General features: G+C 47.7%; 8 protein-coding genes and 1 non-coding gene across 9 annotated transcripts; 4 read left to right on the plus strand and 5 right to left on the minus strand.

Moving 5' to 3' along the window:
• Positions 1-206: 206 nt before the first annotated feature.
• Positions 207-1000, minus strand: AO090023000146 (uncharacterized protein; the record flags this gene model as incomplete). The annotated part of the gene is made up of 3 exons (XM_001820674.3): positions 207-602; positions 655-806; positions 859-1000. The coding sequence occupies 3 exons, from the start codon at positions 998-1000 to the stop codon at positions 207-209; spliced, it is 690 nt and encodes a 229-aa protein (XP_001820726.3).
• A 2111-nt stretch (positions 1001-3111) lies between these two features.
• AO090023000147 (uncharacterized protein) lies at positions 3112-3954 on the plus strand (the record flags this gene model as incomplete). Its single annotated transcript, XM_001820675.3, has 1 exon — positions 3112-3954. The coding sequence occupies one exon, from the start codon at positions 3112-3114 to the stop codon at positions 3952-3954; it is 843 nt and encodes a 280-aa protein (XP_001820727.1).
• A 1669-nt stretch (positions 3955-5623) lies between these two features.
• Positions 5624-6295, minus strand: AO090023000149 (glutathione S-transferase family protein; the record flags this gene model as incomplete). The annotated part of the gene is made up of 1 exon (XM_001820676.1): positions 5624-6295. The coding sequence occupies one exon, from the start codon at positions 6293-6295 to the stop codon at positions 5624-5626; it is 672 nt and encodes a 223-aa protein (XP_001820728.1).
• An 831-nt stretch (positions 6296-7126) lies between these two features.
• On the plus strand, positions 7127-8361 carry AO090023000150 (uncharacterized protein; the record flags this gene model as incomplete). Its single annotated transcript, XM_023235448.1, is given in 3 exon segments — positions 7127-7562; positions 7568-8052; positions 8092-8361. Coding segments are annotated over 3 exon segments (1191 nt in total).
• Positions 8362-9366: 1005 nt separating this feature from the next.
• AO090023000151 (glycoside hydrolase family 27 protein) lies at positions 9367-10781 on the minus strand (the record flags this gene model as incomplete). The annotated part of the gene is made up of 4 exons (XM_001820678.3): positions 9367-10169; positions 10225-10281; positions 10333-10631; positions 10678-10781. 4 exons carry the CDS (start codon positions 10779-10781, stop codon positions 9367-9369), a joined length of 1263 nt encoding a protein of 420 aa, XP_001820730.3.
• A 3073-nt stretch (positions 10782-13854) lies between these two features.
• Positions 13855-13928, plus strand: AO090023t00008. The gene has a single exon. It is a non-coding gene; the product is annotated as a tRNA-Ile (tRNA).
• A 1371-nt stretch (positions 13929-15299) lies between these two features.
• Positions 15300-16337, plus strand: AO090023000153 (SDR family oxidoreductase; the record flags this gene model as incomplete). Its single annotated transcript, XM_001820679.1, has 1 exon — positions 15300-16337. One exon carries the CDS (start codon positions 15300-15302, stop codon positions 16335-16337), a length of 1038 nt encoding a protein of 345 aa, XP_001820731.1.
• Positions 16338-17074: 737 nt separating this feature from the next.
• Positions 17075-19846, minus strand: AO090023000154 (MCT family MFS transporter; the record flags this gene model as incomplete). The annotated part of the gene is made up of 4 exons (XM_023235449.1): positions 17075-17997; positions 18063-18155; positions 18215-18546; positions 19737-19846. The coding sequence occupies 4 exons, from the start codon at positions 19844-19846 to the stop codon at positions 17075-17077; spliced, it is 1458 nt and encodes a 485-aa protein (XP_023090469.1).
• A 343-nt stretch (positions 19847-20189) lies between these two features.
• Positions 20190-20597, minus strand: AO090023000155 (fungal specific transcription factor domain-containing protein; the record flags this gene model as incomplete). Its single annotated transcript, XM_023235450.1, has 2 exons — positions 20190-20207; positions 20286-20597. 2 exons carry the CDS (start codon positions 20595-20597, stop codon positions 20190-20192), a joined length of 330 nt encoding a protein of 109 aa, XP_023090470.1.
• Between the last annotated feature and the right edge of the window lie 3506 nt (positions 20598-24103).

Here is a 24103-nt window from a genome sequence, read left to right on the forward strand (position 1 = left end):
AGGCCGCATCCATGTATTGAGTGAGAAGGGCAAGTCCGTCTTCGGGATGTTCTTGATCTTCCATGGACCTATAGTAGTTCATTCTAGATTTCGCATGTGATTTGATCCATGCTATCTCGTTCTTCCCCAATGCATGTGTATACTGAATCGGATTGAGCCCTGAGTATCAACCATCAGCCTCTCTAATTGAGACATAAAGGCCAAGTCTACCCACAGGGGCCACGGTCCAGCCTCATGTCCTTTCTAACCCCAGTCCATAGCTCGGCTGAGGTGAGTGGCCCTATAGCAAAGTGTTCAAGAGCTTCCGGTGCGACAGAATCCACGGTGAGCGCTTTCGCATCCCCAGTCAACGAAAGAAGGTCATTCTTATAGTAAATACAACTATGCCAGGGGAAGGCCATAGTAGTCAGCTTAATCTCCATATCAACGACCTGCTTGATTAAGTCGAGTTTCGCTTTTCGTCGCCATTGATTCCAAAGAGAACCCAGCCGTACACCATGCACCTTCTCTTGAATGATATACTCTGCACCCACAGGGTTATTCGTCGCATCTGCTGGCCACGCGAAAATCCGAGATACAGGAACTTTGAACACCTCACGAAGCTACTACATTTAGTAAGACTGGCGAATTATAGTTACAATATATCTATCATACCATATCATATGTAGCAACCTCCGAGGCTGTAGTGTATCGGGCAGGGCCTGCGCTAGGATTTGGGAGCTTTGCAAAAACCTCGACGCCATGATCCATCGTAAATATGAAAGCTTTGTTGTGTAAGCCCTCCAAGCACTTTAGCACTCGAGTGCCTGATAGACAGTTAGCACCCATATGTGTGGACTCAGCTCATATGACGCGTACAATATCTGGAGCCATCGCTAACATCGAGAGCGGTTCGAATGAGCTCTTGGAGATCAAATCTCTCAAAGCGTTTGCTGAGCTCCTTTTGCTCATCGCATCTAGGAACCCGGCTAATGAGCAAGACGGCATAGCCAGTATACATGGTGCGATACTCTTACAGCCATCGACACCTCGTGTATCGATATAAGTCTTCTTCAGAAATACGCTCATCTAGAATTGTTAATTCTTCGGATCCTTGAAGGCAAAATGATGACTGGCCACATACACGGTCCATTCTCCGTTTCGATGTATAAATCTGGGGGGTGGGACGAGTGTCTTCCGCCCATCGGATTTAACGAAAAAGAGCGTGCATTACGACATTGATTGTATGTATTCCAGTATTTTCGCAGGAGTAACTGTCTCCAGTTTAACGAGACAGTCTTGATCATGCTGATGTTCGGAATTAAGCTGCCATTGTTGTTGTTACCTGAGATCCCATTGACCTGACGTCCGCATGCGGGTTCGGATTTACTAACATTCCGTCTGGTATGTATACACATGCATGATAGAGCAAACAGGAGACACCAGACTTATTGATTAACTACTTGTTTTGAAGGGATTCTTTTGAAATTATAGTCACTAATAAGAGCCTGCTTTTCTCATGGGGGGTTTCAATTACGTTGTCCATCCATCGAAGTATGTATGTTCACCCGGAGATGGGAGCAAAGATTGGCATTTACGACGGTTGCAGTCGAAACATGACTACTATTTGGCTTAGTAGCAAGGCTTTTTGGACCGTTGTCTGTTTTACAGGCAGTACCGATAGATAATAGAACGACACAGGCTGTACAATATCAGAAAAAGGTTAATATGTCTGAGAATATCAGTTACCTCCGGGAAGGCACTATAAGCAGATAATCTGGTTGGATCAAGTTATCATTGCCCAGTTCTTTGAGAGTGCCCGAATAAATATATTGTAGGAAGTTGTAAAAGTGTGGACCGGAGTATGGTTTGTACAAGGATTCAGTAGCAGCTTCTCGATGACGTGAGTTACATTTCCACTAATGCTTACTCCTCGGCTCGGTGGAGCCGATGCTCATTATTCATTGGGGCATATTTTGTCTACTGTAATATGCGTCTGTTAACAGTGGGACTCGACGAATAAATCCTCGGAACTCACTAATTAGAGTAAATTTAAGTTCGGTAATGACTCATGTAATACCTCTTGTGGTGATAACAAACACGGACAACGAACAGCCCTACAAGGCGAAGTATGGATCTCAGCGCCTTCCCCAGATGTAACCAGCTATAAACAGGCCTATTGTCGCGATTGTGGATTTGGAAATCAATATCATTATACTCACACCATTCAATCCTCGTACTATCCCATTGCCACCATGCCCGGTGCACGTTTTGCTGCAAACCCTATAATTATACTCGGAAATGAGAGAGCCAGGATTGGCAGGCATGAGATCCCCTGTCGAATGGCCATTGATGACGTCGTTGAAGCGATTACCATTATTCGTCCAGATGGTCCAACCGAGTACAAGTTCAGCAGAAATGTGCTATTTAATCCAGGAGAATCAGTTGAGTTAGACCCTTCGGGTGAGTAGGCCCAGGATCGTTAAGAGAAGTAAACATGACCAATAAGTGCAACTGTACAGATAAGGATTGTTGTATACTCTCAACTCGACGAGGTGACATATCTGTTGAGGTGCCAAAGGCATAGATGCTGTCTGGCCTAAGCGATCAAGGGAGTTATACCTCACGTGAATGGGAACGTCTTTTGGAAAACCTCGTTCTTATCTCTCGCGCCTTACTATGTTGCAGTCCTACCAACATGGCCACAAGCACATACGCGTGTCGGTCAGAAACCACCAATGTTGGGGTATATACGCATCTTGTATTGGAAAGGCTTTCCAGCATGAATGACAAGTATCATGTTTTGACGATTTGACACTTTTTACCTTGCACTTCCACGACCATGCACAGGTCATAGTTGTAAGGTCGCTAGGGCTATTAGCGGCAACGGGCCGCAGGGAGGAAAAGTCGCGGAGACTTTTAGTAATCAGGCCGACATGGCGCAATCGCCGTCGGGCTTTATTGGTTATGACGTCGGCTAACTCGATGGGACTTAGTAATGCCATGCAATCCTTCTAGAATATGCACCGGTGCCTCGTATATTTATTTATACTGACATGATCATCTTGGATTTAGTCAATTCACTGACCATCTACTATTCATACTTACTTACTACACATCAGAGAGTCCAATATGTCTTCACCAGCAAACAACCCACGAGTACCACGCGGTCCAGTCGAGGCTGAGATAGTCTTTTATAAAGACCCCGCGGATGGCTCTGCTCCCTTCAACTACGTGGAGGAGCCACCGGAGGGACAGCCTCAGCGCAACTATAGCGAAGCTGTCCACAAAGTTCATATTACGGATATCCGAGGGCAAGAAGATCAGTTCACGTTAGATCGCGACGCATTCCAAGTTTTACGAGACATCCCTTCACAAACGACGTACGAGACATTCAATTCAGACGATGCCATCAAACAGTTATATTACCCTGAGGTAGAAAAGCTACTCCTGGAAAAGGTTCCCGGAGCACACAAAATCATCATTTTTGATCACACCATCCGACGAGCCGATCCCGAAGCGTCACGCCAACCCGTCCGGCAAGCCCATGGGGACCAAACCAAATGGTCCGCAGCGCAGCGAGTCCGTCGACATGTTCCTGATCCGGAGGAAGCGGAAAAACTACTTCAGGGACGGTATCGTATTATCAACGTCTGGAGGCCGATAAATGGCGCGGTTGAATCGTTCCCTCTGGCTTTTGCCAGCGCTGCAACTTTGGGCGACAGGGACTTCGCTAAGATTGAACATCGCTATCCTCATTTTAGTGGTGAGATCATGGGCGTGAGACACAATCCAAAGGCAGAGTGGAAGTATCTTTCCGGAGTGGATGATGATGAGAGACTGCTTCTGAAGTGTTCGGATACGGAGGAGGGCATGGCCGAACGTGTGCCTCACACTGCCTTTGTCGATCCTCGCACGGCTCCCGATGCCAAGGGTCGGGAAAGCATTGAAGTGAGAACCATCGTCTTTGGATAGAGTGAGGAAGGAGACATAAATTAATACCATAGAGAAACTTTGCAGTCTCGTTGTATAACGTTGTTTTTTCATGATGATTTTATCTGCAACTTTGCCTTAATTGTCCAGTTGGAATATACCCTTTTTCAAAACTCATCAGTATACCAATCATGAGTATGACTCGCATTGTAGCACAATCCCATTTCCTCTGACACTAGCAGACACGAAGAGACCGCTTCCCATTCTTTTCTAGCGCCTACCTCGCATGCCCTTTGTCCAGAGCAGAGTCAATCACTCACTCACTCTCACTCACTCACACACACTCTCTCATTACCACCTCCAAATTCACCATGCCATATGAACTCACGAAAGACGACCTTGATTGTGAGGCGGAGTGGAACCCAGCCCCTGTCCGGGCGGCGGGGAATCCCAACCCTGCTGTGCTTGAGGCTCTCATGAACTATTACTGGGAAGGGCTCAGTCACTGGAATAAAATGTCTGCTGACGAGCGGAAGCTTTTGGAGCACTACTCGCCCAATAACGTTATATGCGGTCCATATGGGGAGGCTCTGAGTCTCCCCTGGTCGCAGCCATCGAAGTGAAATTCACCCAGAATGTGAATATTCTCCTCGACGCTGGCGCAGATATCAATGGTATATCAGCGGAGGACTTATCTGACTACTCGGCTCGGTTCCTGCGCGGCCGTGATGATGATATCGATATCTCCAGTTTTGGCTCTGTTCCTTTTAGGGCACAGCTTCTTGCGACCGGAAAGACCAAAGGGGTCGAATACTAAACAGCACCGCTGACCCCCGTCGAATTGGTGCGTGAGATGGAAGGAGGGGAGGACGTCTGGGAAAATGCCACAAACCAGTGGGGTTTCACTCCGAAGCAATTAGCTGAGGAGAAGGTGGTGGATAATTGCAGAGATGCGTAGGTGGTCGAGGTAGCCTTCTCTGCTTTATAGTTTGGTCATCATTGCAACGACTATATCAAGTTTTGACACGTGAATTTGATCATGCATGTTCTCGAATAATTGGTCACCTCCAGATTCTCTATAATAACATTTGTCAGAGTGCTCTCTATGTTGAATGAGCGTTTAGGGCACAAATTCGATGCTTAGCGACCAATGGCTTGTATATCTAAGTTTATGGATATATTGCCGAATCTGGAATTATATCTGTTATCCATTACTTATTGTCAGGTAACGTAGTAATTGGGAAAGGGCCCCAGCATTTCCTCACTGATCCTTAAGGGAAGAGTTTCATAGCACGGCTACTGGGTTTTCCAGTACGCTACTAGTGGAGTAAGCTTGGCAAGTTATACCTTACTTCTGCCTCTCGTAGTCCGATCAAGCTCGCACGTTGGCTTCTTCAATCCTGTGGATTAAATGGCGTAAGTAAAGTCGTCTAGGCAGTGTTCGAAACTCGGAGTATACTATTAATAATTCCAGGCGCTGCGAGATATATCTCACTCTGGCAATATGAGGAGAAGCTGCGCGAGCCACCGTGTTCAACGTTCTGTTGTCAAATGTACCCTCTCTATACAATATGAAAATAAGCCTTCTTATGTTCGAAATGATACATTGCACGGAAATCGGAGCAAGAAAATGATATTTGAATCCTCCCCGGCTCCTGTTAGGAGTGTATTGCCGACGGGCTTTTAGAATTCCCCCGATCAACTGTACACTTTACAAACCAGTCTGATTCTTGATCGACTCCTCAATCGCCCGATCCTGATCCGCAAAAACCTTCTTAACAGAAGGCCTCTCACTCAACTTCTTGAACCACGCTGCAGCATGAGGAAAATCCCTATCCACGTTCTCCGCATCCGTCGCATACTTCGACACCCATCGTTGCCAGGGCATGAAACATAAATCAACATAAGTGCACTTATCCCCAACCAACCACTCTCTATTCTTCAAAACGGAATCCAAAACCCCAGTCACACGCCGCATCTCATTCCCATACCGCTCAATAACACTGGGCAGACGTTCCGGATGGGCACGGTTGAACCACCCAGCCTGTCCGTAGTACGGGCCTTGACCAGAAACTTGGAAATGCAGCCATGCCTTGGTTTCATATTTGGTAGCGAAGTCAGTGTAGCTGAGCTCGTTCTCGGTATCGTAGTTATCGACGAGGTATTCCACGATCGCGCCGGATTCCCAGAGTGTTATGTTTTTGTTGGGGTCTTCGATGGCGGGGAGACGGCCGTTGGGGTTTAGTTTGATGAAGGGTTCTTTTTTAACGTCTTGGAAGCTGACGAAGAGGGTTTCGTAGGGGAGGTTTAGCTCTTCCAGGATGATGGCTACCTTCCAGGGGTTTGGACCGTAGGGGTGGGAGTAGAGGATTATGGGCTGCATTTTGATATTGGTTTTCAGTAGACGTGAGTTGCTTGGATGGAGGGTAGAGAATAGTTGTTGTTGGTTAGTTACTAGACTCCTACGGCAGATGATATTATTTATTTCTTCAAGCGTGTTATTAAAATGATCACGGTGCAGTGCTACATGTCGTTCTGTTAGGGCTATCTGGACGCCGGCCCGGACGTCGGTGATGCCTCATTTGGTTGGTGTTTATGAGACATCGCCGAGCTCCACAGATGCTTTATCAGCGTGATAGGTCAGCAGCATGGTGTTCATACGGTCCGTGAACAAAAGGAGGGTGACAATTATGCAAATCTCTATCGTTAGCTCCGGCTTGGGATTCCTTGAAAATCACACTACAGGTCATTGCCACATGAGGGTCGGCGTCTGGTGGGACCAGTTCGGCGTTTGCCCATATGCCGAAGTCACCAATTTATCAGATCCACTCGGTACGCAGTTCGGCGTGCCTACAATTTCTTAAATATCAATGCATACAGTTTCAATTAATGGTAAAGCACCTTATGTACATAGGAATTATTGGAGTGTTGTGAGCTTTACATTAGAGACCATGTGGTGACGATACGCGCTCGAGTAGGCTCAACTTGTTTTCAACTTCCTTTACCCATAATGACCCCCATTACAATAACACCTTTAGGCTCCCCCCCCATATAATTGACTTATAGGCCTATCTACGATCATCGTTATCTTAGCGACCGACTAAAGCCGAGTTAGTCCACGCAGGCTTCACAGCTCCTACACCATGATTTATACCTTACGGCCTCACTTTTGTGATATGTCGCAACCGAGTTCTATATTAACACCGCAGTAACAATGTCCAACGACAGCCTCGCCACCCAGGCACTCCATGCCGACAATGGCCTAGACGGCAAGTCAGATATCGCTCTGCCAATCCATCTCAGCACAACCTTCCGGTACGTCTACAATACAGACCAGGATGAATCTCTGCGCGGACCAGCAGTATGTCACTCCACGGCATTTCCTCATCAACCATGCACAAACACTAGAGCACGAATACTAATAAGTTCATGGTTTGGAACCTTCTGCTACTCCCGAGACCGCGTCCCAACCCGCACCCGGCTGGAAACAGTCCTCTCAGCACTCATCCACGGCCCAACACTAACATACGCCTCCGGTCTAGCCGCCGTACATGCATACCTCGTATTTCTCAAACCGAAACGCATAGCCATCGGCGATGGATACTACGGCAGCCTTCAGGTAGCAAATCTACACCAACAGCTAACCGGCTGTGAGATCCTGGGCTTCGACCAACTGGACGCTCTCGAAGCAGGGATGTAATCCACCTTGAAACACCGATTAAGCCAACAGGGGAAGCACTGAGTATCCGACGATTCGCAGATGAGGCACACAAACGCGGAGCATACCTAATAATTGACTCTACATTAAGACCACCAGGTCTCCAGGATCCGTTTGCGCTGGGCGCAGACATTATCATGCACAGTGGGACGAAGTATTTCGGTGGTCATTACGATCTTCTCTGTGGAACGTTGTCAATTCAGCCTGCTAGAGAAGAAAGCTGGTTCAAGACTCTACATGAGCAGCGGACTATTCTTGGTAGTGTACTCGGGAGCATGGAGGTGTGGCTTGGATTGCGGAGTCTTCGGACGTTGGAATTGCGGGTTCGACGACAGAGCGAGAATGCTACTGCTTTGGTGCTCTGGCTTTATGAATGTTTGAAGAGTGAGTTTGATTATGTGGTTAAGAAGATTGTTGCTGCTGTGAGACATGCCGGTCTTCAGGAGGGGGATATGGATTAGTTGCGAGAACGAATACCTCATGAGTTTGGGCCGGTGTTTCGTACTGAGATGAAGACGGAGGAGATGAGTCGTAGACTATCGGGATTGATGCGTTTGTTTCAACATGCGACTAATCTTGGTGGTGTGGAGAGTCAGATTGAATGGAGGAGGCTGCTGGATGTGTCAGCGAAGCCGACTCTTCTTCGGGTTAGTATTGGGGTGGAATATTTGGAGGATCTGAAGAGAGACTTGTTTCAGGGATTCGAGGTGTTAAGACATGAAATCGGGTAGCACTCGAAGAAAGTAGGTGTCTCTTAAATTTCGACTTGTAAGAGCTATAATAATCTCTTGTGACAAAAAATGATAACTTTGCCTCATGATTTTGTCATTTCACGCTTGGAAGTGATAAGAATCAACAGGTAGAGCTAGTTCATTTACATATTCGGCATGAGGTCTGGTAAGTCTAAGAGTAATGCTTTAGGTATACACCCTCTTAAGTTACAGGAGTAGGAAGGACATATCTTCCTCTAACTACAACACCCTCAAACCAACAAAGTCAGGCCCATACGACGTGAATCCACTTTCACCACCCTCGTTTCCGATGACAACGTCATTGTCCCCATCCTTCCAACCCTCAGTGAGCACCCCTATCGTCGCCGTATCCCACCACCCTTTTCCAGGTCCAAACAACTCACTATGCTGACCACTCAAAGGAACCTCAATTCTGACTGGCTTGTTACCATTAACGCTCACAGTCAGGTTCCTAGAGTTGGACCCCCAATCCCAAGCCGAATCAAATGCAACATCGTTATTGATGTAGTCGATCGCCAGATACTTCGTTCCGGCAGTGGCGGGGATCACAGCCCGAGCTGTGCCGTTCGTACTGATGTTCCCTATCTTAGATCCAACTGGCTGACAATAACCTGCACCACAGGAGACAGTATCCGCATCTCCGGTTGTTGTGAAGGCTGTATTCGGAAAGTATGTGCCATTGGGAGGGGTGATTGTGATCGCGTCGACGGATTGCGGGGACACAATTGTAATGGAGTTCGATGAGCCAGCCAGTAGGGGTATTTGTGCTGATGCTTCGGTGCCCGATGCAGACACCTGTGCCGTAATGGTCTTATTACTTGCCGTCGATTGTATATTCACATCGCCAGAGGAGCTTGCTTCGGACAGTTTCACTGTGATGTTATACCTGAAACTTGTGGTGACGCCGTAGATCGATTCAAATGTAGTCGAAGAACTGATAGCAGCGTTAAATTAGCATGGAACACAAGGCATGCAAGCCATCACTCACTCTGTTGATGTAGCGAACGTGTCCGTCGGATATTGACCAGAAGCTGTAGTATCCTGAAGCTCGAGTAAAATCGTTCCATGGCTCTGAACCTTTGCTGTGTAAGAGGTCTTAACATTTTGGGCAGTAGTTCCATCCCAAATATTCTTCACCGTGCCGGCAAACTGCAAACCAATATCAGGGAGGTCCAGAGTAAGCTCCCTTGCTTCGTCTTTCCAATTTATCAGAGCCGCCACAGTACGACCACCAGACAAAGGCCCGCTCCAAACCTCATAGCCTTCCTCCGTCCAACGTCGTCGAAGACTAGCACTCACACCCAGCGAATCCTGGTTGTACCCAATAACCTCTTCCTGTTTCAAAATTTGTAAAGACTCGTCGTTTATGGAAGTATTGTCGTCTTTCAACGCAGCCCCAATAGTCAAGGGACTCTTGAGAATTGCCCACAGAGAGAAATGAGTTTGTTCTTCGGGGATAGACAGTATATCGTTGCCCACAAAAAGCATGTCCAAGTCCGGCCATTGTCCAGGTCCAGCAAAGCTGGTTTGAGGAACAGCTTGGTTCAACGTTCGGTAGATCGCCCTCCAGTGGGGAATAATATCATTGCCGATTCGCCACGAGTGACCGAGCGCGGGTGCCCATCGTGCTGGGAAATCAATACCCCATTCGCAGACTTGGAATACCATAGAGCGATTTTGTGCTGCGAGGGCGCGCGACATGTTCGCGAATCTTGGCTGCGGTGATGTGCTCGGTTCGTAGTTTACGTTTGGGTACCCTGTTGCAGCGTCGGAATAGCAGTTGTCGTCTATAATCCTGATGCATTAGTATTTGGACGGCTGCAGATAGAAAGGGTAGTGTACATTTTAGAGAGTCAACCTCCCAAGATGCAAAGGTCCTCGCATCCTGGTCCTCGTGGTCTATGGAAAATTATCAGTACTTGAGAATCCAGCTCGTCGAGAAATACATACATAGACTCCCGACATTATCGGGCGGACTGCCACATAGCTTGATTCCCGAATCCTGATAAACACCGAAAAGAAGGTCGAGGTCATGAAGGTACTTTCCAAGCGCGGGGAAGCCTTTTGGGAACAAGGTCTCATTCCAAGTCAAGGATCCGTCAGACAGTCGATCCGCAACGGTCCAGCCACAGTCAGTAGTGACATATCGATACCCTAGCGATGCCAATCCTAAATCCACCAAGGCTTGGGCGTTAGAACGCACGATAGTTTCGTTTGGGGAACATGAGTAGTGATTGTAGGTGTTCCATCTGCATTGTCAGCTTTACTCTATTTATAGGGTTCATCAATTCCTACCCCATCTGAGGCGTCCGTGCGAGCCCATTGTCTAACCGCGGTTGGAGATGCGGATGCCCCAGCGCAGCTGGTAGTAAGGACAGATAAAAGATCTTTGGTAACATTGTGGTATGGCGTTGTGCAGAGCCCTGGTTCGGGATCAGCCTCAGTTGAAAAGAAAAAACACTGGGCCAACATACTACTGGGGTCTAACTTATAGCAGCTCAAGATGCCCCACCCCCACACCGAGGGGTGCGGAGACATTATGATTACATGTCCTGCAGCTTCTTACTTGTTAGAGGTTTGGTTCTCTTTATTTTACAAACCCCATTCCAGACCTTGATTCCCTTGCGGAGAAGCGCCGATGTATCAGCCAAGAAGACTCATTCATTGCCGTCTTCGATTTTTCTTCTAGTCTAGATAAAGAAAGCATTAGGATAATCGCTTATTCTTGTAGGCATACCTTGTCAACTATAGTATGGGATGTGCCGATTGGAGGGAAATCGGATCCGTGCATCGGGAATTTGCCTTTTCGGGATTGCAGATCAAGAGGTTCGCGCTCCTTTATGCCAGGCTAGGTAACTCCCCGCTTGTATCACTCTGAATGAACTCTCTAATTGGGTTCAAACTGACATCCTCCCTCGCTATGGAATCAAAGAGACACTCCTGGTTACCAATCAGCCAACGCAGATGTAGGAGCTTTCTCATGGTTAAAGGATCTCAGGTCAATTAAGATACCTACCCAAAGACAGTTTGCATATGAGTGCTAACTATAATCTGTAGCTGGTGTAATGACACAGAACTTAATGAAGGCTCATGGTGCCTCTAATATCGCAGGAAAATGCTTCCGCAGTTATTAGCATAGACTATGTCCTGAAGAACTGTTCATTGCCTGCTATGATAAGATGAACACTAGCACCCTCCGCTGAAAGGCGAGACTGAGGGGCAATAAAGAGAATGGTAAAAGAATGAGTGTAATATGGCCGCAAAATTCCCATTCCTGAGTTAGTCCTGTGGGATGAGACCAAGACCTATTCGAGCCAATTTAAATTCCTATCCATCATGTTAGCTCCTATGAGGGTCACGCTTAGGAGCTCCTCAGCAGAAAGCTACACCTACATCGAACCCCATCAGCACAGAAAACACATCGGATGCCTCACTCATGTCAAGGACCCAGCAGCTCTTTGTAATCTTCCCGATCCAAGAACAGTCTGTTGTGCTGGTGTTGAACTTGATAGCGTGAATACCTTCGTTCGACATCGCTATCTTAAACCCTCTGAGTGATCGGATATCTTGCTTTATACGGCCCGGAGAACTAATGTGCCCTACTCTCACCGTTTTGTTTTCTCCAGTAAATTCTATACCAGTTATGAAGGTGTTGTGCCCATCCTCGAGAACGGACACTGCGATTTGTCTCAAGGAATGTGGAAGCGAAAATCACCCGAGGTAGGTGGGCGATGCCTTGTAACCGAAGCACGAGGGCCAAGAAGATGGCCAATGAAGTCTGGTGTCGGTACAACCACTAATCAAACGGCAACGCCACCAGATATCTTGCCTCTCTAGCAGTCTTTGTGATAGAACCTTCTCATGTGTCCAGTAATACAAGAGGTGCCAGGTTCCTCTGCGTGGTATCTTTGGCGGACCTCCATCAGGAGAACCGAGAAAACAGCGATCGCCATGACACTCGAAACGAGTTTTCCAAAAGGAATGGCTAAAGAATATCCCACCCATAGATTGAGATGCGAGACGAAGATTATAAAAATCGGATGTAGGGAGGTATGAAGCAATTTCGTGGCGGAGCTCTTGAGGCAAGCTATGGAAGACAGCCACATTTGCTTTATTACGCTCTTGTCGTAGCCTGCGGACTCTATTACTTGGCTTCGGTGGGGGGTAAGGGCTGGTAAAAGGTTCGGGAACTCTGTCACTTCCGATGGTGGCTGGTGCTCCGATTGGAAATGCCCAGTAGGGGTGGCAGGTCTCTCTAAAATGCGTAAAGTCTCATACAACCGTGCTAGGAGTATTGGCCTTCGCAGATGCACCTCCAAAATCTTCCAGCAAGCATCATGCATCAAGCACACATGCGAGTCAGTGGTTTCGAGTTTGAGTACCACGTTATTCTTAGATATAAGTTCTTCCGGAGGGTCTTGGGACTCAATAGTCAGATCAACACATGCGGACGTGGAGGAATACCAGCGACGGGAGTTGCAGAAAGATCACGGTTTCAAGACCCGCTATTTCAGTCGGGAAGATGTTGTGGCCAAGGGAGAAGAGGTTCTCACGTCCATGAATATGAACGAGGTGATGCTCGACGGTATGGCTGAAGCAATCCGGCCTTACTTTCGTCACTGCTACGTGGCGTGGAACAGGGGCAACTTCTACACGCTTGTCGCAAGCAACAGTCTGCCGAATTTCAAATCCTTCATGACTTGCCTGTGTGAGCCAGCCATTCCTAATGAATTTGTATACGGGACAGTGCCTCGATCTCTTTTAGATGGGTGTGATCCAAGGGTAGGGTCCTCATCGTAGGTACAACGAGATTCGTCAGTTTCTTGCGACGGATATTGAGAGGTTAATACCTGTAATTGGGCTATACGGGGCTGTAGAAGCATGATTTCCGAGGGATGGCAGAGTCGAAAGAAGAGTTCTGTGTCCATATTATTTATTATATATTGCTAAAACAATCAGGTTAGATATAAAAAATAGTAGAAGCTAAGTAGCAGCAAGGAATGCAACACAGAGTTCTCGGGACAAATGTTCTCACGGTAATTTGTGATATCATATCAAATAGCAATTCTAGATCCTGGTCGGTGCCTAGCACCCTATGAATGACTGGTGCTCTACCGCATACAATTTCTGTACGAAATCCCGCCCGTTATTCCGCTGCTGAAGTCCATCTAGAGTCATTCACTCTGACGATATGATCTTTGATCGGGCATCGTTCCTACAGGAAATCCATGTAAAGTGAGTGATAATAACTTCGGCGCCTGACACTTGTCTCCCTAATACTGTCCAGATCCAGCGGCTGTGTAAGGCATGGTGATACCAACCCACTACTGCTCCTGTGTGGTCAACGGTTTGCCAGCGGAAAACCGTACATTTCGGCTCTTGTAGAGAAGTGATACAGCCAAGGCAACTCATAATTTACCTAGCTTATAATCGCAGGACTGGGCGCCGTTTCCAACCTTCCTGGACACAGTTGGTCCCGTAACTCAGTCGGTTAGAGTGCTGAGCTAATAACTCAGAAGTCGAGAGTTCGAGCCTCTCCGGGACCATTTTCTTTTTGCACCGGAACGCACTGTTCCACCTCAAGGAACACGATACCTGACGTGTGACTCCTTTCGACTACACAGTTGATGCTCAACCGTGGTATCCAAACCATTATTGATCGCTAACCACCGAATGGTCCAGTCTATGGCCCACGAGGAAGAGATAGAGGCCAACACCAAAGGAGCTTTTGACGCGTCTAGCTACCGAAGATGACCGAGGCAATTCCATAATGCGTACGCTGTGGCTAAAACAAGTTGACTGCCTCCTGCTCTCTGGGTTGCTGAACTCCAATCGTCCCCAGGCATTACTAAAGACCAGGGTTGATACTGGGAGATATGTTTCCCAATCACAATATTGGCGTTTTTAGTTGCCTTTGAGGTTTTTCCCAACCTCGAGTCCGCTAGCCTGACATTGTCATTCAATCGGAGATCCAGTAGACCTGGGATTTTGTTCATATTGACTTCGACATTTCTCGTTATGACTGCATTCTAAAGCGAGGCCCTGAGATTGAAGGCATGGATCAACTCCACTGCTGTGTTCTGGATTGGATCGCAAACAAAGCTGATGGCAAGTGGAGACCTACAGGTGACCCAAAGTCTTATGAAAAGAGTACGAGTGACACTAGCAACTAGCCAGCACAGTGACGTGTGGCGACTCGGTTCACTGGAGACAACATCACATTGAACGTGCATACGAACAGGCCTCACACAACAACTGACTATATCCAGTGTTCTATAGGTCCTCATCGGGATTTACCATTAACTCCGTCTCAGAACCTTTTTCAACCAAGACCGGAACCCGGGAGGTGTCCTACCCGGGGCCCTAAGCCTGCTTCAGGGTCCGACTGAGATTAACTAACCCCAGTTATTACCGTTGATCGTCCATTCGTCGAACTTACTGTATAACAGCAGCCATAATACTCTCAGGCTTGACGCCTTGGAGCTTACACAGAGCGAGCGCTTGCATACGATGCATTGGGATGAGGTATTGGTTGCATTTAGTTGGCAGCTTCGCTGAGCCTTTCTAGGTGTGGCCCATACAGTCCGCTGTTAAGCTGCTCGGCTCAAGATAGAGCGATTTTATATCGCTGGAACGTCTGAAACACGGAGTCTTAAGTCCGTTTCTTTCCCGTATTGGTAGCCTTGGCATTTCTTTAACGATCATGGCACCAGCTTTCAGTCCCACAGACCTCGGAGCTTGCTTTATAAGCGGGGATGATTGATTACAATATCCAAACAAGCAATGGATTTCCTTGTACCAGATCTTTCGGAAAGACAGATATAAATGGCCCAGAGTCCCAATATGATTTGAAAAACAGAACGACAGACCAATCTTCATTGAATCAGGCATTGAGCTCTTCCCACTCCTTCTCTAGAATGCAACCATCCAAGACCATTCTTGTGACAGGAGCCTCCGGCTTTGTAGCCGCTCATATCATCGAAGCTTTTATCTCTGCCGGCTATGATGTCCGAGGCACAGTTCGTTCTGAAGCTACGGCGGAGAAGGTCAGGCGTACATTCCCACGATACGGCGAACAGCTAAGCTTTGCCATTGTTCCCGACATTGTCAAGGATGGTGCCTTCGACGAAGCAGTCAAAGGCGTCGATGGAATCATGCATACGGCTTGCCCAGGTGCTACTGAAACAGACAGCAACGAGCGAGATATTGTGCAACCTGCTATCAGCGGGACTATTAACATTCTCAAGTCCGCCCAAAAGCATGGACTTCAGGTCAAGCGCATTGTCATTACCTCTTCCTTCGCTTCCATGATCGACATGTCCAAAGGTACCTGGCCCGGTCATACCTACTCCGAGAAAGACTGGAACCCCATGACCTACGAACAGGCTGTGAGCGAAGGCACCTCCAGTGTGCAAGCATATCTTGCTGCAAAGAAAGTCGCAGAGCGAGCTGCATGGGACTTTGTCAGAGACGAAAATACTTCCTTTGACCTCGTGACCATCTTGCCGCCTATGATTTACGGCCCTAATATCAATGCTACACATGTGTCGCAGTTGAACATCACCTCAGCTGATATATACCGGTTCATGTCTCCGGACTCGAAGCCAAGTGATCCCATACCTGACAATGGATTCTGGTCCTGGGTCGATGTAAGAGATGTTGCGCAGGCTCATTTGAAAGCGTACGAAGTTCCAGAGGCTGGCGGCGAGCGTTTCTTTATCTGTGCTGGAAATTACAGTTATCAACAAATTGCAGATATTTTGCGGGAGAAGGTCCCTGAAGTAAAGGATCGTGTACCTATCGGAAAGCCTGGCTCGGGATTCGGGGGTGTTGAATTGTATACACCTGACGCCGGGAAGTCTCAGAGAATACTTGGGCTTCGTTATCGAGGCCTTGAGGAGAGTGCTGTCGACTCGGCTTATGCCTTTTTGGAGCTAGAGAAACACTCAAATTAAGGTCTGACTCCCTTGCAAGAGTTTGCGGTTAGTGATCGTCCTTGTTTTGTTTTGTCATGGCCTTGCCACCAAATAACTATAAAGGATGCACTATCTAACCTCTATCTGGACTTCAGAATTTTTAATATTCCGTTTTAGAGCCGAATATATGTCTTCGTGCAACCGAAACTTAGCTACTTCCAATGAGATATCCAAGTCATCCTCACTTTGTCAACACTTTGCCCGCTGCGTAAAGATGAAACAACCAAAGTTTAATGTGAGCGGCTTTGAGATATCCTAATCTAGACAATTTTCCTGGCAATGCCTCGGATTTGTTGGCGTTAGCAGGTTAGATAAATCTGTAGTTGGATTTGCATATCTCCCTTCCATAACAAGCTTCATGCGGATGTGGAGCCGAAGCTCTCAATCACGAGCAAAGTAGGTCCCCATCCAATCATCTTCCGGTATTAACCGCGAGGGTACGAGGACTATCTGGTAATAGTAGACTGGAGCAAAAATACACAATTTACAGGCCTGGAGTTAGGCCTGGACAAACCTATTCCTGGATCTCCAAGGATTGCTTTGTGACTACCCCAACCCAGTGAGCAAAAACAAAGCGCTAGAATGGAAAGGGGAAAGATACACAGCTCATGTGTTCAAACAGATTATACACATACCCTGTACATCCTGTTCATCCTACCCAACCATCTATGCTCACTGACACCCACTATCCTCTCCCTTGATTGTCAAAACAACCCCTAAAATACAGTCTTTAACCTCCACCCAGTACAAACCCCCCTCGCCAAGACAAAAAACAAACAAGCACAAGCATACACCAACCCACAAAAGAGTACAAGCCCCGAATAATCCTCTTCCTCTCCTCCCGAGCTCTGAGCTTTCAGGATCTCCCCGGCAATAGGTATAGCAAACAAAGCACCAACACTAACCAACGAATACGTCGTCCCATATCTCTTTCCGAAGTCCTCCGTGGACGAGATCTGCGCAACACAAACGGGGGCAAGACTAATAGCAGAACCGCTCCAGAACCCAAAGAGTACAGCATATGCCACGATAGCTGCGGGGTTGGACCCGGCTGGTAGCCATAGTGCCAGAGTGAAAATGGTACACACCAGTGTTGTGCCGATCATCACATTGAACCGACCGTAGCGGTCTGCGAAATAGCCCGGGACGACTCGTCCCAGGATCGAAGCGGCGTTGAGGATCGAGACTAGCTGGAATGCTAGGCTCTCTTTCATGTTGTGTGATTCGGCGTATGAGGTCAGGTAGGTCAGGGGGATAAGCAGGGCGAAGTCGATGAGGAAGATGGCAACCGTGAGGAGGGAAAATGGGATTTCGCGTAGGGCTCTAATGTCGACCTTGCCCCCGCCCAGCTTTTTAGGGGGTAATCTGGTCCTTAAAAATAGGACGTATAGAATACAGAAGAAGCTGCAGATGAAACCGGTTATTCTGATTCCCCATTGGAAACCGACTACTTCGCTCAGGTTCCATATCATGATCGGGAAGATAATGCCGCCAAAACCACCTGCTGTGGCTGCGATTCCTGTCGCTAGGGCGCGACGTCGATGGAACCAATGTGCGATGCAGGCTATGCTTGGGGTGAAGACCATTGATGAGGAAATTCCGCCGAGGACGCTGAATCCGAGCATGAATTGATAATATTCTAGCGAAAGATAGGGTGTACCATCAGTATAAAAGACAGTGAATGTTTCATCATGTTAGACGAACCACTTGCTACACTGAAAACCATAAGAGAACCGACAAGTCCGATACATCCTGGGATAAGCAAGGGTCGGAGACCGTAAGCATCAAAGACCGGCCCTGTTTTGAGTTAGCCTTGAGTATCTAGTACTTAACATAAAGAGTTTGATCACGCATACCAACTTGCACGCTTCCGAAGTAAAGGAAGAAAGAATACAGGCCAAATATCCAACCGATAGAGGCTTTGGAATATTCTTTCAGCTGGTCATTTGCCAACCAAGCTTCCAGGACACCCATTGTATTCAAAAGACCGAACGAGGGAACCATTGCACACCACGACCCCAGCACCACGCTCCATGCTCGCCATCCGCCGTCTGGAAAGCCTACAGCAGTGTCTTCCTCAGTCCGGTCTGCATGCGACCTTGCAGTCTTGTCCACGGTGCTATTCGGGGCGGTTTGCGACAGGCTATATGTGAGGTTGTTGTCGTCCATGTCGCCTTTTTCTCTTTTCCTGTGGAATTCGCATTGATCGTCCACTTCCACAATACACTACCCAGTTTACATAGATACCTTTGAAAATTGTTTGATGAGTTAGGGCATGGCACAAAGCTTCACTACAAGCTAATCCATTTTCGGACGCCGAAGCATTGTTTGGTGTCCGCGGAACCCGAGAGAGCATTTTCTTCTCCTCCCCTTCTTCGTTTCGTGTTTCTTTGCCTTCTCCTCGATCTATTTTGTGATTATCAGAAGCCTTCTTCGGTCAATTCCCGGGATTATAACTGAGATCAATACAACACATGTCTGGCGGGAAACTAGTTGTAAAATCGCAACATCTTCCTAGAATAACGCTAAAATACATGAGAGAAAGGCAAATCATACGGTAGGGAAACCAGTCCTATCGTCAAAGTGAGACCTCATGCCGAGTCGTCGGCAGCTGCTTCATTTCAGAAGTCTACACTGTCCAGGAAATATGACGACTACCTTTGCTGACGTGCGGGAGGACGCGACACTTCTTGCTCGAAATAATCAGTTTGAAAGACTGAGAGATAGACAGCAGTAAGTCCACGGCACATGGCAGCAATGCCTTCGAATACCATGTCCCTCTCCATAGAATGCTTTAGACACTCGATTGCATGTCGCAGCTCTTCAATGAGTCTCCTAGCATCTTGGATTTCTGTGGCGGGTTCTGGGCTGGCCATCAGAGGATAGCAAACCGAAAGACGATTAGAAGCAATAGCTGCCCGTATTCGATGCACCAACATGAACATTGAGTAGCTAGCCTGCATAGCAGTACATTTAAAGTACGGCAAGGCACTTGGAGAGGTCGCCCCCAAAGTGGTAGATGATACTGCAGAAGGAATGTCCAAGCTCCCAGCTGCTGGTGAGTGATGATTTCCTGAGCCCCCGGCCGACCGGGACGGTTGTGGACGGCGGAGGTTTCGGAACGCTCGAGCGACAGAAAGGGATGACTTCAAGCACCTGACGGAGGATTGTTGCTCGGTAAACGGAAATACAGCCTCAAAGTTCGAGGATACTTCTGGATATGGAGCCTTGTCATTGATAGCAGTAAGGTCACAATGCTTTTCAACAAAAAGCGGAATGTCCATGAAGGCTCTGAACCGATGGAGTCTGATCCACGCACTGTGAAGGGAAAAGTAACGTTAGATCTAAATAACGTAGTCGGATATGTGGTGTACTCACGAATGAAGCAAGAGATATGCGATCAGTCCCATACCCTGCATTGCAACACCTTCGGCATCGTCCTTACATGTTAGACCCATGTAGAACTCGGAGTCTGTCGCCAGAGACATTATACGTGAGTCTAGTTGATAGATCTGATCGCGCAACTCAAGGGACTGTGTGGGAGCTTTATATACTAGACCCAAGGCTCCCAGAAGGTCAGAGACAGAGATGTAAGCTTCTTGAGCTTTAAGTAAAAGTGGCCATGGCTGATGGAACGCGTCAACTACAGTTTCCTCATAGACAAACCGAGAACGGCATAGTGGGGACTTTCCTTACCTCCGGTCCATCTATGAACGCTGTGAATTTGGGGAAAGGTGTAGTTATCCTAGGATCGTTTGCAGTGATGATCGGTGACTGATGATATATTATTAATTAGATCGCTGTGAGAAAGATCGCTCATGCTCCGGAGTCTTACTGATACTTGTACGACTGAAGTATGATAAAGTATAGAAACCTGTGATGAGTAAGTGACCATTGCCCACAAGATTGTTATCTGGAAACACCGACCGCGGACCACCATGCTCGTCGGTGTGCTTCTGAAGCATTCGTGTCCAAGCGATGGAGACCAAGATCCATGGCCGTTGTAATGGCCTGGTTCGCGCGGGTGCGCATCCGGGATACATTGCCACATTGACAATACTCGTAGATACTTAGGGCGACAAGAGCCAAAACTGGATAAAGCTGGAAGGGGAGTTCGTTGTGAAGGCGATCGTCTTCCGCATAAGAAGTTAAGTTGTTTGGTGACACAAGATCGTCTATCTCCTTCTCCGCAATACTAAGGGCGGCTTGCGCATAGAGACGAGCATATGCGCGTCGCATCCAGACATGGCATTCCCCTGACGGTTGCGGATCCCGAGGAGGCGGAATCAAGCAGAGTATCGCCGATAATGCTAAACTCAACGAAGTTGTTGGCCAATAAGGCAAACAGGACTGGTCCACCGTACCGGCCTCCGCAGCGGGAGGCTGAAAGACCTCTGGCCTGTCATCATACTGTGGACTTACTGACGCTGGTAGCAGTGCTAAGTATGGATGAATGTAGATATAATACGCATTCGCTCTAACTCCAGTCAGCCGGCACGGCAAATTTGTGAAAGATATTCAAATCAGCTCTCTTCATTGCTCACATACATATCTTTTTCAGAGGTATAAACCCTCAAGACTGGGTTTTCTATCTCGCTAGGTGGCTCTGTATCCTGAGGGCCCCAAAGCAGGCCTGGGTCCACACTAAGGCTCTGCTCTCCACTGAAAGGCGTCAAGAGACCAATGATATGCCGAAGGCTGGGGTCAGTTTCCTGAGCAGAATTCGTGTCTCCCGTGCCTGAAACACTTGAACACTGAGGGAGGTCGACCGCGGTGCCGGAAGTCGATGGATGTGATGAGGATATCGAAGAGCGAGATACACTCATGCGTCGGACTTCCTTGTCATTTTTGGTGCTTCGCCGCGGTCCCCCACGCCGACTGGGACGGTAAAAGCAACCACGGTTTCTTTCAAAACACTGTGATGTCAGCTTGCATCAGCAATCTGACTCTCTCATTCGAGCTTGAGATCAAGTGACCCTACAGGTTTACAAGGATGCTGACCATCACAACGTGTTTTCGATGCACGACTGCAGGTTAGTCAGCATGCGGTTATCAACACGCAAAATACAATACTGAGTTATACCAGGCGAGACATGCAGCTTTAACGGGATGATTTATCACACGTGGCATCCTGTCGGCAGAAACATGGACAGATGTAATTCATCAGCAATCTTTGAATCTGGCTACCAGATTAGGTGAAACGCTCCCCACGTGATGAAGTGGGTTACATATGCCAACCGCATAACCATGCTGACTAATATAGTGGCGGCTTATGCACAGTATCGTGAGCGCTGCATCGGTTTCAACTTTTATTGACTCGTCAATTCCAATTAGAAAATCACTATCCTAAGGATGTTGCTAGAGTCCCTCCATATAATTGTTATGAATCAACAAACGTGTTGGTTGCCATACGACGTTGAGTTTTAATAGCTCTGACCAGCAAAATATACAATCGGTGGGTCCTTATACAAGTCGAAGGCTCATTGCTTGTCCTGCTTCCTCTTCTCCCAGGTATAGACATCCACTAACAGCGAATTACTTAGTATACCCTTTGATCAACCATCTCAGTACCATCAGGATGTCTGAACATCCGAACGTCCGAGCATAAAGTACCCCCTTTACACTTGCAAGTTGCTGCCCTCGGGCTAGAGCTTCCCGGCTCCGTGTTACGCAGAGTTGCACAATGAAGGTAACTCCCGATATTTGAATGAGCTATTTTAAAATTATAAGGCATTCACCTCACCGGTTGTACGGAGCAGTAGTAGTAGTAGATATGTGGTGAAACCGTGAAATCCATTGGAGGTATGTCCGTGACGCACTAACGAAAACCTCTCGTTGGGCAATAAACCCTATATCATCCTAGCGATCTTAATACCCTCAGTTAAGGTTGGGTTTAAGGTCACTAGTTTCCATCCACGATCCACCCTGTGGAGCAAACATCTGTTCCGTATTTGAAGCGGACAAGGAAAAACAAGAAAAAGAAATCACCAAGATATACGGCAAAAGAAGCAGAATTATAGGCGGATGAGTCCGGTCAATATTCAATGTGTTACACAGATAAACCCAAGGTCACGGGGTGACTAGTCCCAAAAGATGAAAACAAAGAGGATTTCCCCTGCAGCTACCGACTATTCTAGTACTTAGTAGTACCACCACCCTTCCTTGCTCACTCAGACTGTGTCACTACCCTCTCTCTTCAATTGTCCACCGTCATTTGGCTGTGCCATTGTATCTGCCCGCCACATTCGTCAACCCACGTTACTTGAATTATCATGGTAGGGGTCTCGAGCAGTAAAGGATGTCGCATGTGCGTGAATCGCAGAATCAAGGTCCGTATATACCAAAATATTTGCTCCGGAATGGAGTAATCTGGTCCACCCGGTTGATACAGAAACGAGGATAAACAATTTCATACGGGGTAGGTGGGCTAAGCTGGCCTTATAGTGCGACGAGACTCGTCCGCAATGTCTGCGATGCATCAAGAGAGGTTGTGAATGTCCGGGTTATAATCGTTACTTCAAATTTCGCGACCAGACTCAAGCGCTGCAGCAGCGATACCGACGAGAGCCTTTGGTGCGCCCCAGTCGAACTCCTCCAAGACTGCAAAAGCAGAAACAGACCCGGCAAACAGAACTATCCGAGCTCATCATCGACGAGGTTTTCGCTCCCGGTCTGACCTTTGCGGCGCTGGACATCCAAACAAAGGAGCTGTTCAACGACTTTCTTGAATATTACTTTCCGGCGTATTCTATATGGTCCTCCCAACTAGAGGTAAATTGGATGGATTTCATACGCCAGCAGGGACTTACCTGTCCACAAGCGTTGATTTGGGCAATTAGAGCACTAAATACCTTTCATATGGGTGTCGTGAGAGGTGACAAAGGAGCTATCGCCTGTGGTCGACACATGTATGGCAGAGGAATAAAGCATCTGGCGTATATCCTGCAAACGCCGGCAGCGCTCACCGATGAGACGCTAGCGGCTGCGATTTTACTTGGAGGGTACGAGATGTTGGATGAGAGCTGCAAGAATTCTTGGGTACTCCACTGCGGCGGCATTCGCCACCTTATGTGCGCCCGCGGACCTGCTGCGCATAAGCATGGTATAGGCCGGACCTTAATGTTGTCCTTTCGAAATTTTCTGGTCACAGAGGCGTTTAGGCAAGGAGAGTCATGCTTTTTGGAGAAACCGGAATGGTCATCGATGGTCATCAAAAAAATCCGGTACGGAAAGTGAGAGGAATGAATATGACTTTGTCAGTCAGGCCACGGAGTTCATCTTCAACGAGACAGTTAGATGTCCGGGTTACTATGCAGCTACGCGCGCTATTATTGAATCACAAGTCAATACTAAGCCTGCTGCTATAGGCCAGTTAGTGGGGAAGATGACTGGAACGAAAAGCCGACTAACCCGGCTCCACGCAAGGATTACGCTTGCTTCGAAGGAAGATACAACCACGACATTTCAGGAATCATCTACCGGAATGACTGCGTCGGAATTTGCAAAGTATGTAGCGGAGCAGCCGTGCATTAGTCTTCTGTCGTCGGTCCTAGCCCTTCTCGACCAGCTTATGATCGTGCTAGAGCTTCATCAGAGCAGCCGTTCGCGTATTGATTCCAAGAGTGAGAATGATGGTGTACGGACCGATCATCAACCACACAATTCATCGAGAAATGTGGCACTGGGGGCTAAGATGCAGGAGGGGTTGAACAAGTTCTCAGCAGCGATGGTTGTCCCGAGTATAC

Source organism: Aspergillus oryzae, chromosome 3 (assembly GCF_000184455.2).
Source record: "Aspergillus oryzae RIB40 DNA, chromosome 3".
In the NCBI taxonomy this organism is placed as follows: Eukaryota; Fungi; Ascomycota; class Eurotiomycetes; order Eurotiales; family Aspergillaceae; genus Aspergillus; species Aspergillus oryzae.